This window comes from Psittacula echo (assembly GCF_963264785.1).
Source record: "Psittacula echo genome assembly, chromosome: 1".
NCBI classification, from domain to species: Eukaryota; Metazoa; Chordata; class Aves; order Psittaciformes; family Psittacidae; genus Psittacula; species Psittacula echo.
In genome coordinates, this window is record NC_137735.1 from 10018399 (window position 1) to 10037836 (window position 19438).

Below are 19438 nucleotides of genomic sequence, written 5' to 3' on the forward strand. Positions count from 1 at the left end.
CCATACTTATGGAGTCATACATGTATTGCATAGCTGCTGGGAAGGCTGATGTTTACATGGGCTTGAAGACAATGAGAAAGCAGAGGTTAAACTTTCTAGTTACTATAAGTAACAGTAGTTGGGCATTCACTAGTGTTTTGACAGGAACAGTTTTCTGTGACAGGCACTCACTCTGTGAGATATCTAGGCTAAAACCATTGTAGAGCACAGTGACAATGTTTTTCTGCCTACAGCTTTGCTGATATGTTTAATAGATATTCATTTAATAGATATTAAGAGATGTTAATGTTTTAATAGATTGATAGCATCTCCTGCTTATTAGTTTTTTTCAGTATGATTGATTTTATTTTCCTGTTGCTAGAATTGTCCATGAATACCTAAGCAAAAGACCTTTTGAAGCTTACCAAGAAAGTGTGTATTTTTCCCGTTTTTTACAGTGGAAATGGCTGGAAAAGTAAGTTTATTTATAATGTTTATGTTATCACGCTTCTCTGCTCTGTGGCCAGTTCTGCTTGTTATGCTAGAAATGCTGCAGAGCCCTAATGTATGACAGTGCCTGTCTAAGAATTATGATCTGAAAGATGTAAAGGATGATTGTTGATGGCACAGTCAGAGTGCCACTACTCCAATGGCACTGTCCAGTAGTTTTCAAGTGGTAAATCTGTATTGGGTGAATGCAAATTTATTATCATGGATATATGTTTGGCTGTCAAGTGTGCAGTGGGATACTTGGGAATGGTATCATCCTTTAGTTTCAAACTTGGTGTAATTAGTGGCTAAGAAGCAGATTAATCTAGTTTTATGACCCAGTGTTTTAAAACTGTAACTAATCAGTTTTTCAGGGTGGTACAGGCATACATCTAGTAATTACAAGACAGCAGGATATATATGTATGAAAATTTAGCTTGGGCTTTTAAATCAATAGTAAAGGAGTTTCTAAACTTTTTCAGAAGTCTGAAATTGGTACAAATCCTTTCTAATTCAGCACTGCTGTGTATTGTGATCACATATTGAGTATTAACTTTATGGTAAATTCCAGTTATCCAATGTCTTTATTTGACTGAGTTCATAGTAAAAACCAGGAAGAGAACTTGAGGCTCAACCCAAATTCTCTACCAAGTGAACCTCCATTTGTTGTCCTGAGAACAAAGGTTCATTAACAATGAATGCTCTATTAAAAACAACAGCAAAACCCACCACCATGAAATAGCGCTGGCCTGATACTTGCTTAGGAGTGGTTTAGCATAGAATAGCAGACTCCTTTACTGCCTCCAGTTATCTTTTCCTCTTCCACTACATCAGTGGCTCTTGAACTGCAGTTGCATACCACAAGTCTTTCTGTTTTGAAGAAGTGAAACAGCTAAGTAAAATTGGAAGTGGTTTACCCTTTAAATGCTGCATTGTAAGTATCATCTCACTGAAATGCAGCCTGTGTGTCAACATACTGCAACTAAGAGAGACAACTGGAGGTGAAAAATTGACTGCTGAGGACAGCAGATAAGGCTCTAACCTAAACAACAGGGGGCCTAATTGATCAGTTTTTCTTCCTGCTATTGTGAATGGTGATGACCACATGAGGGAGCCAATGTTTCTCATCAGAACACCCCTTTAATTTGAAATTCAGCTTATTATAATACTTGTTATAATACTGTCTTCATGAGGTTAAGGCAACTGTTGTTCAGTAAGATGTCACAGAACAAGAAAGGGAAAATGAAGACAGGCCTGGGGATAGGGAAAAGATCATTAACTCTTGTAGTTCCTTTGCAGTAATTGTTTCTTTCTGTTAATCAGGCAACCAGTAACCAAACACACGTTCAGGCATTACCGAGTATTAGGCAAAGGTGGATTTGGAGAGGTGAGTACAGAAATATCTTTCTGCAAGGCAATCCTTAAGGAAAAAAAAAAGAAGTTTAATACAGGAGAGAAGCAGTTTTTTAATTCTTGATTCTAACAATCTACATTTGACATATCATGGGGCAAACTGTCATCAACCCAAATTGTTTTCCTTTAATGTGTTAGTATTTTATGTCATGCACAAAGTTGGAGAAAACTTCCATTGACTGACAACAGTTGCTCTGTTCAGGAATTTCATTTGGCAATGAGAATGTAGTTTCTGCTTAATAGGAAAATCTATAGGTTTTATTAATGCTGTTTATAATTCATTGGGCTTTTTTTTCCCTCCATATGTTTTAACTGAAGGGGATATTGAAGGGGAAGGAGGGCTACTAAATTAACAATATCTTTCTCCCTCTTAATTATGGAGTGGATATTTGTCCTCTGTTCTGTTAGCCCAGACACATACTGTTACCACAGTCAGGTGTTTCACCAATACAAGATCCACAGTTTTACTGAACTATTCAACCCCAACAAAAATGGGTTTGCTGCTGTATAATCACTTTTTCTACTCCTGTTACAGCTTTTGTGATCCTTCAAAGTTGTTTCCTGGGTGAAAGTCCTGTAATGACACTTGCAGACCTTCATTTCTCAGAGCATTCAAGAGTTTGCAAACAGGAAATAAAATTTTATCTTCTTTAAAAAAAAACCAAAAAACCCACAACAAATCTAAACACACATCCCCCCAAACCCCACCCTACAGCATCTCTGACACATCTTCCTTCTTTTTCAGGTGTGTGCCTGTCAAGTACGGGCAACAGGAAAAATGTATGCTTGTAAAAAGCTAGAAAAAAAGAGAATAAAGAAGAGGAAAGGAGAATCAATGGCTCTAAATGAAAAAAGAATTCTAGAAAAAGTGAACAGTAGGTTTGTAGTAAGTATCTGCTTCTGATCTTATTCTCAGAAGTTTGTCTTGCTTTGTTTGCTTCATTTTGGTCTCTTCCAGGAGCTTGTGGCCACAGGACATTTTCTGATTGATTTAGAGAGTGCATACTGCTGAGAGAAATGATTGATATAATGAGAAGTACATTTTTTGTAAGATGGAATAGTTCTGTGCAGAGGACTTTATCCAATACTGAATTGGTTTTAGTCTGCCTCCTTTAGTTCTCACAACCAAAACATCAGGTTTTGGTGTTTCAGCATGCTGATGACACTGAATCTTTGTCATCTGTTTAAAGGTGAATAAATTATTCTGTAGTACTCATATTTGAATAACTGCTTAAATTCCTTCTGCTGCAGCCTATGACTTAGTATTTTTATCTTTAGTAAAGAAGATATTCTATATACTTTATCCCATCCTATTTTTTAATTCTGTTACTCTTCTCTGTCTCTTCCAATTCATTGCTCTCTGTTTTGTTCTTTTACTCCTTTCTTCCCTCACATACGCCTATTTTCTTATAATTAATGCTAATTTCATTTTTGGAGGTCATTTCTAGATGCACTTACAAAGGGGTGACTTCATGAGAGTCTACTATTTAATTGCCATTAGAAGTTGCATATTCTTCATGTCTATGACTTCAAATATTAGAGTTTTTATATCCTTAAGTATTTTCATAGCTTTTGTCACTCTACTGCTTAGTCATTTCAAGGTAAACATGAAATTTGACTGCTATATCAATTCAGGTTAGTTATGTTGCTTTGCTGCATACTAAGGCTTAAAGAGAAATCTTGGGTGTGAAACAATTAACATAACTTTTTAATAGAAATTCCAGAGAATAAAAGTCTTAGTCTTAATACTTTAACCTGATGCTATCACATAAATTATGATCTGTTAGGAGCTCTAATTACTAAGCAGTGAAATAACTTGGAATGATCAAAGATATACCAAGTAAACTTTTCCCTCAGGTAATTCTTATCTTTTCATCGAATTTATGTTCTCTAATATATTAATTTTAAATGAATGTTGCTTTAGTTTTAAATCCATTTACTGATAAATTTTGCATTGCTGTTCAGAGAGGAGTTTAAAATACCTGTGTTAGAGGACAGTGGAAGTTATTTATATAAATATGTATCTGTATGTATAAAATATGTACGTATGTATTTTCTACTGTGCTTTATGTATTACAATAACCCCTGTAGAATACAGCCAGCTAAAAGAAAAACTAGAATTTGCTGGCCAGGTACATTAATGTTTTAAATTATTATAAATGTTGGTTTTATATATATATGCTAATGTTGTTTTCACACAAGGCTCATGGGCTTGACTTCGTTGAAATTGAATCCAGAAATTACTAGTTGTAGAGAGATGTGAGATAAGAGTGAAACTTCTATTTATGAGTCATATTTTTCAACATATATAAATGAATAATTGATCCAAGTTGAATTTGAAATCACTTTATAGGATTGAGCAGAAGTTATTTTCCTCTTGCTAGCCAATGTTTTTCTTTAATGCAACAGAATAAGTCTAGATGTAGGATCTGCAGTAATACTGGATTGGAATTGGGTAAATAATTTGTCATTAATAGCTGGAGACGTCATTTTAAAACCTCTAAATAGGTACCTCTGCCATAAGAAGCTGATTTGTATAATAATTTCAGTTTATTATTTAGTATTTCATTTATGCTTCTGAAGTAAGAGTGCGGTTTAGTTCATCTTTAAGGGTGAAGATGTATTTTGAAGATTCTGCTAGATGATCATCAGTAGCGTAGCTTTTTCTATTGAAACTGAGTTTTTAACTTAACATCTGTTCAATTTTGCAGTATATTACATTGTTTTAAATTTATTTAGACTATAAAGAGCTTTATAGATGTCTCAACAGTTGGCAAGTTCTGAGCCAGGGAAATATGCAGTTATTTGCGGAGAGAAATAGAAACTATACATTTGATCTTAAGTAACATTTTTTGGTTCCCTAGTGTGGGGCAACTTTGAATCTTGCAGAAGTTTAGGAAAATGGTTTGATAATGCTGAATTCCTGAAGTATTAATAAAATAAGGTCTATGTGCACGTTATCTTCACAAAGAAGTAATATAGATAATGTGCAGCTGAGGGGCATCCTCAATAAAATGTACTGTCTGGATGGAGCTCTGTGGTATCTAGACAGGTCACTGAATTCTTGTATGGTGATGTAGAGTTTGTATATGCATGCACATTAGTCTGAATTCCTTTGTGTCTTCAAGTATGTGCAGGAATGATTATGTACTTGGCTGTTTTGTCCTTTTTTGTTTTTAAAAAAGGATTCATATGTTGCTTGTATTGGAAAAAAAGAGCTGTGAATTGTATTGGGGTTTATGAATGAATAATGGTCATCTTCTCCCCCTGCCACATTTTAGGTTAGTTTATCCTATACATATGAGACGAAAGATGCCCTGTGTTTAGTATTAACCATAATGAATGGAGGGGATTTGAAGTTTCACATATATAACATGGGAAATCCTGGCTTTGATGAAGAAAGGGCTATTTTCTATGCTGCAGAATTGTGCTGTGGTCTGGAGGATTTACAGAAGGAGAGAATTGTTTACAGGTCAGTGTCATCTATAGTCACTTGTACCTTGAATTTTCCATGTCTGTTCTGCATTGAATGTATTAATTGTTTTCTACTGAAACAAGCTTATGCTTTATAATAAAAGAAGCAAAAAAATTAGTTGTCTTTTTCACAGCATGTCTTTCAGAATTACTGATCTTATTTGTCTTCTTACTGTTAATTTAGGTCTAGATAGTTGCTATATTCTAAAGCATTATGAAGTTGATTCAAGGTGGGTTTATAAAATGGAAGTAAGTTATGATTTATAGAGCAAATTCATTAGTAACTCTTAAGTTTTAGGAACATGAGATTGCATTCCTGCCCACTCTAAAACTAGAAGTTCATAGAAGGCTATAGAAGTCCCTTGCTGCATTGCTTATTGTGCCCAGGAGGTTAAACAGTCAATTATAATCTGTATTGCCCTCTTTCTTCTGTATTTATTTTAGATTCCTCCAATAAACACTTTACTCCTTTTTAATTAATGAAACTATCAGAAGCCTTATTAATTGTAATTGAGATTTGATGGTCTTACTGCTCTCTTTTGTCTCTCTACATACCTCATTTAACCCCTGGCATTAATATTACAGAAACAAAACTTAGTGGTGGACCAAGAATGCTTTCTTTATGTTTCTGGCATCAACACCAAGTGCCACTTGTTTTCAAAGAAGATTTAAAGTATAATCCTGCATTACTTTAATATATGTGAGCCTGAGTGTTTTCCCTCCCCAGTATAGAAGGCTAACATACACACAGCACAAGGTGGCAGAACCACAGAGTAGATCAGGCTTATGCTGGATATTGCATGTGGTTCCCTAAAGAATTTGGCCCATCTTGCAGTGTTATGCAGTGTGTTTTGGCATGCATGGTAGAAGAGAAGCAGAGATCAGTGGTTTAATCTCCATGATGAGCTTGAAATGAACAAGTAGTTCATTTCACATTGCTCAAGAGAAAACAAAACTGTTTAAAACACAATAAAACAAAAACAACAAACCCAAACAAAACAAAAACACAACCGCACCACCCCCAGCCCTTGTGTTTAAGCCCAACTTGTTAGCAATTCGCCTAGAAGAAGGCCTTCAAACACATATGTCAAATCCTAGCGTTCTCTATCTGATTCCAGATCTTGGAGTGGTTGTGGGTTCTTCTGGAGTGGTCTAAAACAGGTGGTCATGGAAGTCTTCAGTATGTCACCAATTACAATGATATGTTACCTGATCAAAATTCTGTATCAGGCATCTTCATGGAAATGCATTTAAGCAGCAGTTCAGTGATTATATGTGATCAGTGAAACAAAGCTTGGGAAAATTTGCCATAATTATTTTATTCTTATCAACAAAGTTATGCTGGCAACCTCCAGTCTTACTGTTGTTGGAGGAGAGAACATCATGAAGCACATTTTCATGAGTCAGTGATTTATTTATTCCAAATTATGGTAACTAGTATTTCTTGTTTGCCATGGCAAGAAAACACAGAAGGAGTGTTTTTATTTTGCTGTCATTTTGAAGGCATTTAATATTGGTATTTCTGAAATTGGAGCTAGTTCTTTCTCTTGTCGCCATCTCTCAAGATTTATTACTGCATTTGTTCTCCAGCTTTAAAGGAGGAGTTTTAAAGGCTTTTTAGACCAATAGTGTAAACTGTTAAAAGCAGACTGTAGTTTTGTTCCATAGTGTTATATTTTCTTGAGAACATGTTTTTGTAGCTATCCATCTGTATATTCACAGTGAAGTGTACTGTAGAGGCAGTGGAAGAAGGGAAATTCAGGACTTCTGAAAATAGAAATCCTTGGTGCAGATGGGTGTCAGCAGATAGCAGTAAAATCAGTTCGTCTTGTCAATTTTGTTCAGTTCTGGAATGGCAGTTTTAATGGAGGCCAGTCACATTAAAATGTATTCTAAGCTTACTGTGTTTGGGATGTGTCACCATCAGTAGCAAAATGTCTCATAAGCGGAAAAACTAGGCCTGACTTTCCATTAACATCAGATTTTTATTGTGTGTTTCATCTCTCTTTATTCCAGTCACTACTGACTGTCAAGCAGTGGTGTTAGTGCTGTCAGTAGGACCCTGGAGTCAGTTGTGCCGTTTTGTTAGTGGGGTTCCCACTGGGTTAAAAGAGCAGGTGCAGAGCTGGAAGGAGGGCCCCATGCTGCCCTATGACAGCAATTGAGCCAGTTTGCTTCTTCAGTGGGAGCTTATGAAACTCTCTACTTTGCCATATGTTGCTGACATCAGAAAAATAAGCAAACAGACAGGAACAGTCAGTAGTGGAGCTATTCATCCATTGGCTGGATAAAATGTCTCATCATACGGAGAGCAAAGTCAGGGTTTGCATAAGACAGAGTGGGGAACCAGTGCCTGCTTTCCAAAAGGGACTTGATTGCTGGAGTTCTCCTGCAGGAGTTAACCTGACCCCTCAAGGAGTAGTGTTTTTTACCAAATACCTAGGTTTTCCTTACAAACTCATGTAGGTGCTCGTAATCCACTGAATGTGCCTGGAAAGTCAAAGATCAGGCTCAAAGACCTGTTGAAGCTGTAGTTGATAAACCCAAGTAGCTCCTTGCCTCCCTTGTGTGTATGGTTAGTTGACATCTTGGCAATAAAATCCCCTGAAGGATTTTTGTCCAGGAATTTTATTGGTAGGAAGGCTGGTGTAAGCTGTAGCACAAATGCACTAGTCATTGTTTAGTCCAGTTTAAATATATGTATTTTTATCCAACTGTTTATAATATACTTTTTCGTTTTGTGAGTTTTGCAGTCCTCCCTGCTTCATAAGGGAAAACCTTCACAAAAGGTGTGACTTTGACATCTGTCATGGTGGAGGAAGGAAAGAGGGAGAAGGCTAATACCCAAAAGCAAGCATCCTGGAGCTAGAATTTATAGCTGAATGCTTCCAGAAGCTGACTTCTTTGAGAACTGCTAGGCTTAGAAACAAATAGCATTAAAGAGATGGAATTTTGGCTGGAAACAAGTTTGACTATTGACCAACCGAAATCATGTCAGAACAGAATTAGCTTCTATTAAGCAGCAGATGTTGCTAGTTAAGCCTTGGGGTTTAGGTTAGGTTTTAATCCACCACCTTGGAGATGTGTCGTGGTTTAAGCCCAGGCTGTAAATTAGAACCAAGCAGTCTACTTCCCCCCCACCCTTTCTTCCCCCCGCTCCTGGAGGGATGGGGAGGAGAATCAAAAGAATGCAACTCCCACAGGTTGAGATAAGAACAGTTTAATAACTAAGGTATAATACAAATCACTACTGCTACCAACAATAATAATGATAAAGGAAATAACAAGGGAAGAGAGTACAACCGCTCACCGACCGGTACCTTGCCCCCACCCCGCAGAGTTCCAGCCCTTCCGGGTACTTTCAGTTACATCCTAGGCATGACGTGCTATGGTATGGAATACCTCTTTGGCTAGTTTGGATCAGGTGTCCTGTCTCTGCTTTCTACCGGCTTCTCCTCCTCCCTGGCAGAGCATGAGACTCACAAAGTCCTTGGTCAGGGTAAACATTCTGACCAGCAACTGAAAACATCGTTTTTTATCAGTACTGTCCCCAGGCCAAAAGTGAAAAACACAGCACTGCACCAGCTACTAAGAAGGAGAAAAAGTGACTGCTACTGCTAAACCAGGACAAGATGGAACTCTTAAACTTGTTTACTTGAGTTAACTTGAGCATATATTATATGCCTTGAAGTAGTTTCTGTGTAAAGTTTGAGCTGAATTTATTGTCTTAATTTTTGGGGGGGTTATTTTTTTTATTTACTCTTATCTCTCCTGGTCTCTCTGGCGTTGTAATCTCATATTTAACATCAACTGATTAACATTATGGAGACTGTCCAGACTTCATAGTATTAGAAGGAAAGCATCTTGCTGACTTTGTGCAGTTAATGTTATGAAATAATGAAACTTTAAATGAATACACATACTACAGAGCATGAAGTTATGAATGTTTGGGGAAAAAGCATATATATTTCTTGGTTAACAAATGTGGGTGTGTATATTTATCTCTAATTTTGAATATGAATTCTAGAGTTGGTCTTCCTAAAATTGTTTCTTTTATGTTATTCTGCTTGTATATGAGTAACTTTTTTTCACAACTGTACATATACCTATATACATACATATGGTTTTTAGCAATCTATTCCAATAACAACTGAATCTTTAGCTAAGTACTGATTTTTTCCTTGTCTATTTCTGGCTTCATGATATTTGGTGGCGGAATAAATCTAAAAGACTGTATTACAGTCTGCATACTTTCTGATGCAAATCATGATTTTATATGTATCTCAATATAAATTTATACACGTATTTCATGCATATGTGTATTTTATGTGTACAAAACCATGTATGTTCTCAGTAGAATCTGCTAGACTATAGATCCTGAAGTAATCTCTGAACAGCTTCTGAATCAGCTTCAGTGACTCCCCAGATTTTCCTTGGGTAGGGAGAAAATCCAAATATCCTATTGAGTTTCTTTTGTTCTTAAAGTAAAAATGTACAGGTTTCCTCACTGAATTGATTTCCATTTTAGTATTTCCTGATTCTTGCAAGCATTTAATAGCTAAAAAATATTTCATGTGAAACTTTGATGTTAAGAGTAGTACAGACTCTTAGAGTTGAAATTGCAAAGAATCCTAACTAAATGAAGTGTCTAGTAAGCTTTAGAAGCTGCATGTCCAAAATAAACGAATGGAATTTGAATGGATGATACCAAGCTGATACTTAGTCTTGGGAATATTACTCTCTGTTGATATTCTGGCATCCTGGGGTGGAACATAGCAAGGAACGAGCATCAAACTACAGCAAGCCCTGCAAGCAAGTTTTACCACTGTGGAGTTGTATGGCTGATACTCTTAGGAAAATACTTCTCACTCATGAGCACAAATTTCTGTGCAAGATAGTGGTTCTTTATATCAGGATTTTAGTGTTACATAAAGTTTTTCACCTGTGAAATATGAATTGCAGTTGTTAATATAAATGGAGTAGAGAGTTGGAAAAAAATGGATTTTGAGTTCTGTGGTTCTATTTGTATTATAGGTCCTCAACTTCCCAACTTTCTTTGTACATAGATGGAACCAAGAAGTCTGATGTTGCACTTGATGATGACTAATGATTTTGCCTTTGTGTAATTCACATTTCTATTCTTTTTACTTTGTAGAGACTTGAAGCCTGAAAATATACTCCTGGATGACTGTGGTAAGTAAAAATTAAAATTAATTTTTAAATTGGGAATTGCAAATCTAATTAAAAGTATGCCAGAAATCAAAGGGTTTCTTCATGATAAATGGGATCTGATTGACACATGTTAATTATAATTAGTAAAGAAAAAACTGCCCTTCTGTTTTAGAAAGTAGAGGAAAATACTGGGTCTGTGGGGGACATCAGTGATGATGTTTGAGTCAATTTCCCACCTTAAAATGGCTACTTTTCCCATTCTGTTCCTCTTCTCCCCTGCCCTTGATTTAAGATGGTTAAAACTTTTATATAGATTTGTTCTCTGTTTGTCTTTTCTTCACCTATGGAAATGTGATTGTTAGATGCAGTGCTGGAATATTACTTAGTAAACAATAATGTTTAAGAAATAAAGAAATTTGAAATGTCATCTTCATCTTGAAATGATTTAACATTTCAACTAAAACAGGTCTGATGGTCACTGATGCATTTGTGGCTGGAAGGAATCACGGAAGTGCAAACAGTATGGAGAAGTGTTTGTAGTTTTTGTTTGTCAAAAGCCAAATTAATTTTCTCTAATGACTTTATATGAAATTTATCAGAATCTTTTGAATTCATTATAGAATATGTGCAGCAATTACCTTCTTCTAAGATGGGAATTAATATTACCAGCTTATTTTTGCAATTGCTGAATATTTTAGTTAAAGAAAAACCATTTTTGAGATCATTAGCACAATATTTTTTTAAAAGTCAGCATGTTCTGACTGATAAAATTTCTAAAGAGGTGATGCTTGGGAGAAGTCACTTTCCAAGACCTAAAGCTCTGCTTAGACATCAAATGCATTCTTTAATTTTCCTCTCCAGCAACGTCTTGCAAAAGCTGAACGCTTCTTTGAGGAAAAAATGTAGCCTTGCAGGACTGCACTAGAATGCTTTCTCTCTGCCAGGGATATTCTGATCTTGTTCCAGAGAGCAGAGGGGACTAATTAGAAAATCACTTCAGGAGCTCAGATCCTGCACTTGAAAAAGGGCTCATCAGATGTCGGGGAATGGAAGAGCATCTGAATGTATTTAAAATAGCATTTGCCGCTGAAGAGCATTTAGTTATTTCCAACCAGTATACAGAGTGGCACTTGATTTTCTCCATTCTCCCTCCCCCTTGATTATATGTTACATGTAAAGAAGAAATTAATATGCTGTTAACTAACACTGATCCCGCAGAGCTTTTGAATGACAGAGAATATATGCACAAAGGACACTCGGGCAGGTGAATAGGCTACCCAGAGAGGTGATGCAGTGTCCACTCTTGGAGGTTTTCTAGACAAGAATTTAAAAATCCTTGACCACTTGCTTGCTCAGGAGTTTGTACATGAAACCTTCTGAAGTCCCTTCCAGCCTGGGTTATTCTGTGAATCTGTGCCGGTTTTGTAAAGGATACTGTCCCTGCCCTTATATCCAGTATTAGAAATAAATGTCTTTTGTTCTGTTTTTTCTCTCCCTGAACCTTTCTACTAGAGATGATTGCGGCAATTTTCTGTTTTAAAATTGAGTGGCAGCTGTAATTGCCCTTCCTTCTGTCTAGTCTTTTATATTTTAAAGAAAATACCTTATGTATTTTTAAGTTAGAATCATGTCAGTACAACTCTTTTCTCGAACTATCTTGAATCATTTGCTCTTGAGTCTGTCCAGCAAAGAACTGTATCTGTCCATGGGAATCTAAGAGAGGGTGGATAAACTTACTCCCATTGCCCTTCTTGCACTGTTTCCCCATCATAACAAATCATAGTCTCATACCAGGCTACTAGATTAGAGGTAGTAGTGTAAACGTGTAACAGGAAAGGCAGTCAACTTGGGAAGTTTGGCTAATAAAGTGAAATAGAAGCTGTTATCTACATTGGACTGATTCTTGAGAAGGAGAAACCCTAATATTGAATGGACATGTTAGAATACAAATAGTTCTAAGTAGGTTATGGCTAAGCTACTTTTCTTTTGGGGTGGGAATGTGGATAGCAATTCCAATTTCTTGTGCTTAGCATTATTATTGCTTTGTTAGAGGAAAATCTAACAAAGTTTAGTTGGTTGTCTCAGTACAGGATACAGTTTTCTCATATTTGGAATAAATGGAGTAAATTCTGATGTGATGGGCAGGCATATAGAATGGAAAAATACAAGCGTCTGATGTATAGATATAGAATTTGAAATGAGCAGTCATCATTTCTAGTCGTCCTAGAGTAGCAGCCTCTACCAAAGCTAGGAATTAGGGTACTTAACAGCAACTTTTTTTGTATGACCTTCAGGAAATCAATTAGATCTGTGCCTCTCTTCGTTTATGTATTTAAGGAAGAGTTGAATAATGATAAATCACTCCTTTCTAGTTAAGTTGAATAAACTTAAGTTTGTGAGTATGTGAATGTTTTGATGTTTTGGGGTGGAGTTTTTTTGATGTATACTACAAAGATTTTTTTTTATTAAAAGTGATAACACTGTATTATTTGCTGACTACGTATACTTTATTTTAATGTAAATAGGACATATCAGAATTTCAGATCTTGGATTAGCTGTGCAGATTCCAGAAGGAGAAACGGTCCGAGGACGAGTTGGGACTGTTGGTTACATGGGTATGTACAGTGTCCTTTGCTAGTTATATTTTAGCAGAAAATTTGCTTCTGTGGATATATGAATGACCTGTCCAATGAACTCTTCTGGGCCTGGATTAGTTACTAGACATGGGAAGAAATGTTACAATATGCTGTGGTAGGTCTTAGTAGTCAATTACTGATAGCTAGTGATAAACTTGAAAACTTAACTCCGAAAATTCTAGTTTTAGGTAGAGCTTTACGAAAGCATCTCATTTGTTTCTGAGGGTCTAAGAGATTTAGAGTCACAGGTAAGCAGATGAATTACTGTGACAACAGGGTTTATTTTCATGCTTTGAAAAAACTTCATTCTCATTTTGTAAATAATACTGGTCTTAAGTGTTAAAGAACTCAAGTGTTTCTCTTGGATATAAACAGAGTCCTGACTGTAGAAATGAACGTTTCTTCAAAGTACAAAGGAGTGGTGCAGGGGTCTCTGCACAGAGCCAAAGGAGTACCTGAGAGTTTTTCCAATATTCAATTAGTCAATTTAAAGGGAATTGTCATTGGGGTTTCTTTCTTTGTGTCTTGTAGCTCCAGAAGTGCTGAAAAACGAGAAGTACACGTTCAGCCCTGATTGGTGGGGTCTTGGGTGCTTGATTTATGAAATGATTGAAGGCCAGTCTCCATTCAGGAAACATAAGGAAAGGGTCAAACGGGATGAAATTGACCGGAGAGTAAAGGAAGACCAGGAAACATATTCTGACAAGTTCTCAGAGGAGGCAAAATCAATCTGCAGGATGGTGGGTGAAGAGACATAGAGGTTTGAAAATTAAATTTCTAATCCTTTTTAAGAGATGAACTACTTTAATGTTTTCCATTGAGAATTTTTCAAAGCTGGAGTTCTAAAATCTTCCTCTCGTTCAGATAGAAGTTTGTGACTGGCCATGAGCTGTTCAGTTATCAAACTCTGAGGATTCAGAATTGTTTTCAAAAGGAAGACAGGCTGCATAAAGTGGTTTTTCATCATGTGAATGAAAAATTCCAGTACTCCTTGGACCACATGTAATTATAAAAGGAGTACACTAGCATACTCATCTTTGATACTGCATGGGCAGAAATGGCATAGTACACTAGTTCCCTTGCCTAAAAGAGTCTGTATGAGACGAGCTGTTTTGGTCTTGCGTGTTCTTAAATTTAATAAGAGGCATGGCTATACAGAAAGCTTCTAAGTTTTCTTGAGTATTTATGCAAAATATGTGCATTACCTAAGCCCATTGGGAAAAAAAAAAAAAAGTAAATCTATTTCCTGAAAGTAAAGTCTACAGCTAAGTCTGTACTGTAAATATCTATTCAGTATGGCATCAAATAAAATATATTTTATATAAGTTTGGGTATAATCTTCAATGGGGCTGCTTTCAAGGATTCTTTTGCCTACTAAAAGTCTTTCTGCTTCCAGAATGTTGTAGTTTGGATTTCCAGTTCATTTTTATACCATGATAAATTTTACCTAATAAAAAGCCAGGTAAAAATATAAATATTTTTAAAGACATTGTATATCTTTTCCTTCTTTCCTTCTTTCCTTCTTCTTTCCTTCTTTCCTTCTTCTTTCCTTCTTTCCTTCTTTCCTTCTTTCCTTCTTTCCTTCTTTCCTTCTTTCCTTCTTTCCTTCTTTCCTTCTTTCCTTCTTTCCTTCTTTCCTTCTTTCCTTCTTTCCTTCTTTCCTTCTTTCCTTCTTTCCTTCTTTCCTTCCTTTTTATTTATTTATTTTTTATTATGGGATTGTATCACTGGATCAGTCTTTTTTTTTTTTTTTTTTCCCCATATCTTTGCAGTTACTTGCTAAAAATCCAGGGGAACGACTGGGTTGCACGGAAGACGGAGCTACTATTGTAAAGCAACATCCTATTTTCAAGAATATTAACTTCAAGAGGCTGGAAGCTAACATGTTAGAACCTCCATTCTTGCCAGATGTAAGTAGGTGAGACAGTTTTGATTAGTATCTAAAAAGGCAAGAACTGCCGTAATTCCATGTCAGCAATCATGTGGCTCAAGAGAAACCCTTGAAGTTAGTTAAATTGGCAGGAAAATGCCACTGTTTTCATTGTAGAATAGTTAGAGTTGGAAAGGACCTTAAGATCATCCAGTTCCAACGCCCTGGCATGGGCAGAGATGCCTCGCTCTAGACTGTGTCGCCCAAGGCTCTATCCAACCTGGCCTTGAACATTGCCAGGGATGGAGCATTTACCACTTCCTTGGGCAACCTGTTCCAATGCCTCACCACCCTCACAGTAAAGAGCTTCTTCCTTATATCCAAATTTCATCTGAGATCACAAAATGATTTACAATAAATCAGTAAATAACTGATTTCTTAGTCCTTAAAAGTCTACTTCTGTAGCTCGGATGCTGAACAAATGAAGACTAGCTTTGAACAAATTACTCTGGAGTTAAAAGGAGGGTGACAGATGATAAGTGAATTATGGCAACCATTAAGAAACCCAGGAAGTTGTCATGCTGTTTCCGGTTTAGATATTTCTTTTCTGTTACTTGCAGGATGGATGGAATTGGTCAGGTGCCTTATGAAGGGCATCTTTTTTTTCTGTAGTATTTCTTGTCATTTTGTAGTATAGTGTCATTTGGTGATCAGCAACATGAAATATGTATATATATGCAGGCATTTTGCTCCCTTTTTGCTCATCTAGGGAAACAAACAAACCAACCCACAACCCCCCACAACCCCAAAACCTTAATGAAGCAATCTTGTCTTGTACTGCAGCCACGTGCCGTATATTGTAAAGATGTCCTGGACATAGAGCAGTTCTCAACAGTAAAAGGGGTGAACCTGGATACTACAGATGATGACTTCTATTCCAAATTTGTTACGGGTTGTGTCTCAATCCCTTGGCAAAATGAGGTATTGTATATTTCATTTAAAAACTATTTCCTTTAGCACAGCAATATAGAAGATTTATAAGGGATATAATTATAGGATTAACTTTCTCTGTAAGATGTAAATTGGTGTCTGCTTTAGACTTCTTTGCTGAGTGACTTCCAAGACGTGTTTTTCCCAAAATATGAACAACTTGCTACAAATTCAGATCTATGGTAAATCTGCACAAACAGAATGTCATTTGTCATCATAGCTGCAACATACGGAACGGTATTTAGTAACAGTATGACCACATTTTCCTTGTTCTATCACATGTTATTCAATGCTGCTGTTTATAGGAGGGAATGAATGCTATTCAAAACACTCAAAAGCAAATACGTTATCCTGCCTGTGTGTCAATAGAGTATCTGAGTGAATGGTAATACAGAACTGCAGATTCACCTTTTCTAAGGTTTCAAAACAAACAGTTCAATACAGCTTGAGGCAGACTTTCTCTTAGAGCTTTTTCATCTACCTAGTGAGTCAGTATTCTAGTTTTCTGCATAGCATACTAGAATTTTGCTACCTCTGTGTGCAGTTCAGTCTGCATTTAGGAAATTCAAATCTTGTGTTATTTCACAAAGAATACTCAGTAACAATTATTTAAAATTGTAGGTTTTGCTATGAGTGTCTTCCCCATATTATAAAATATTTATAACTTTCTGAAATCAGTATTGTCTTGAATTCTATCCAGAAAACCAGAATGATCTTTAAATTACTGTGGTCAGGCATCAGCTACTTTTTCCCCCAAAAGTGCAATTCAACCCCTTGGTAAAAAGTATCCCCTCAGTACTATGCAGGTAGTAGTATTCTGCACAGAATCATCATTTTTCCTCATCAATGTCATGTTTATTAATTAAGTTCAGTCCAGGGTATAGGGATCCTATATTTGTTAGGCTGACTGCTCTGATATTAGTAGAATAGATGAAAGGAAAATCAATTTCTTGTTCTAAAAACTTCTCATTACTGCTTCATAGGCAGAAGAAATGCCTTACCAGAGCAAGGGGCATCAGAGCACTTACCTGCATGGCAGTGCCTTTATTGCTGTTCTTTATTTTGCTGGATGCACAAGGAGGGTTAATGCAGACTTTGTGTCTTCCTTCACAGAGCTCTGCAAGTGGTGTAGTTTGGCTGATGAATTTGTAAATTGTTAGGAGCCAGGCTGAACAGATAATGCATGAAATTTGTCTGAGAGGCTTGTGTGGATATTTCATTTGTATTTCATGTGTTTCAAAGATGATTGAAACGGGATGCTTTGAAGATATCAATGCATATGAAACTGATGGTACCGTGTCACCAGACAGAGAGAGGTCTCCTAAACCAAAGAGAGGCTTTTTTCACAGACTTTTTAGTGGAGAGGTAAGGGTATTTCTTTTCTTTTGTAAGAAAATTGGCAGTAAGACCTTAAAATCCATTCAGTCTTTTATATTATTTTGTGATAGGCAAAATTAGTTTTTTGCTGAATACTGAAACTAATGAATTCTGGTTTATTACGGCTTTGCCTCTGCACTGCATTTCAGAAACAGTAGAAATCCATAGAACTCCAGGAGTTTTTCCTCCCTCAGCATTCTGTCTTCCTCTAGTGTCTGCTAGTTGTTACCTGGGGAGAAGGTAGTGTCTGCTGTTAACAGCTGTGGTATAGATTGTTCTTTCTTAAATATATTAATTTGGGTTTTGCTTCTTATGTATTTTGCCAATTTCCTATAAAAAGTTCTGGGGAGATGACTTCAGAGATAACTCAGTCCATCTCTGCAAGAACTTAAATAATATTGACTAATGAACTCAGGAGTATGGTGGAGCAATGCAACTCCTGGGACTTACTCCTTCAGAAAGCTGGGCTCCCAATGAAGCATTTTAGTGTATTTAATAAGTAAAAATATCCCCTAAATGAATGAGTGTGATGAAGTGTCATGAAACAAACACTAAAACATCTTAGGTAGTTTAATGCCTTTACCAAAACAACATAATATATGTTTACACAACTGATAATGCACAGCCTTCTCTTACACACATAACTTCTACTCTTTATTAAACATTTAGAGGTGTATGACTTGAGTATTTACCACCTAAAAGACACATGGCATATTGTGCTTGTTTTTAGGTCAGGAGAAATAGGCTATTTGTTCAGGTTTTCAGTTGAAGATGTTGAACACAATTCTGCTTGCTCAGTATGCCTGCACTTAGAGTGGAATTATCTTGAGAAGCATGAGTGTATTCTAGTAGAGAGCACTTCTGGATAAATGACTCTTGCTTTCAAGCAGAAATGGAATTTTAAAATTGCTAGGAGCATACAACAGGGTTGTGTATTAAAATTGCATGATGATATTTTTTGTCATCAGCTGGTAATTCACCTCTCTAAAATGGTACAGTGCTAATGGAATGTATAATAGTACTCTAATTTTTAGTCCACCTTTTCAAATTCACTTTTCCCCCACTTACAGTAATGGAATAGAAGGAATGGTTAAGTGTACTGATAATGTCACATAGCTGAAGTTAAAGCTTGTGTCTTACTGTAGTCTTTTTCCAACTGAATCAGCAGGTTTCAGACTGTCCTAAGATATAGTTCTATGTATTGAGAAAGAGTCCTAAAAAAAATAATGCGGCTTGAGGGCCCTTAGTTGGTTTTGAAGTTGTAAGACTGCAGTTAATTGTCTTGTGAAGTTAAAAGAAGGAAGGAACTTAAGGGTAAATGAAACTTTAATGACTTGAGATTTGGGGTTGGGTTGTGGTTTCCTTTGATATTCCCAAAGTATTTAGTTAGTATGGAATAAAATGTGCTGGAAAAAGCCATCCGCTGCCGCACCCCCAGCCTTTATGTGGCCCATAAAACACACAAACCAATGATAGTGTCAGTTCTGCAGCCAAATTCTCTCTTTCGTCTTCTCTTGCAGGTCTGCTTTAAATCTGATTGCAGTGACGATGAGCAGGAGTCCTCCCGACTTTAAATCATTTTACTCTCATCAGAAAGGATGAGCAAACTTTAAATGTTTTATATCTCTGTAGCAAAGTGTATTATATATATTTTTTATCTGAGTTCAAGGATTTTTGTACATTTGTACTTCATTTGTTTTAAGATGTATATTTTCACTAAAGCTTAATTGTACAAAAAGCAATGAGTGCCATTTGAGTGAGTGTGTTTCTGTATGTATTTGATTTACCTTGATTTATTTTTTTTTTCCCAGTGGAATGAATCTAGAAATACTAAAAGGATTTTAAAGCACAGAGATATCTATGGCATCAATGTAACTTGACTTTGTATGCTATTGGTAAAACTCTTCTGTTCAGGGTCTTTATTAGCAGTTTTTCTTAACAGTAAAATTGCTGTACTGATAAATTCCAGACTTCCGGTATTATCCAGCAGCATAGCAGTGCTATTACCTAATGTATCTTTCAAGCAACTGCTAAGGAA

At 36.3% G+C, this 19438-nt stretch overlaps 1 protein-coding gene across 1 annotated transcript in view; it reads left to right on the forward strand.

Annotated features, from left to right (window-relative positions):
- Positions 1-18974, forward strand: part of GRK4 (G protein-coupled receptor kinase 4) — a gene marked incomplete at its 3' end in the record, with an annotated part of 36551 nt that extends 17577 nt beyond the window's left edge. The window contains exons 6-16 of the mRNA XM_080631863.1: positions 362-454; positions 1792-1855; positions 2627-2767; positions 5163-5353; positions 10511-10548; positions 13053-13142; positions 13695-13903; positions 14936-15073; positions 15877-16014; positions 17266-17388; positions 18921-18974. Of these exons, the coding sequence (XP_080487989.1) occupies positions 362-454; positions 1792-1855; positions 2627-2767; positions 5163-5353; positions 10511-10548; positions 13053-13142; positions 13695-13903; positions 14936-15073; positions 15877-16014; positions 17266-17388; positions 18921-18974 (1279 nt within the window). The remainder of the gene's footprint in view (positions 1-361; positions 455-1791; positions 1856-2626; positions 2768-5162; positions 5354-10510; positions 10549-13052; positions 13143-13694; positions 13904-14935; positions 15074-15876; positions 16015-17265; positions 17389-18920) is intronic.
- Positions 18975-19438: the final 464 nt, after the last annotated feature.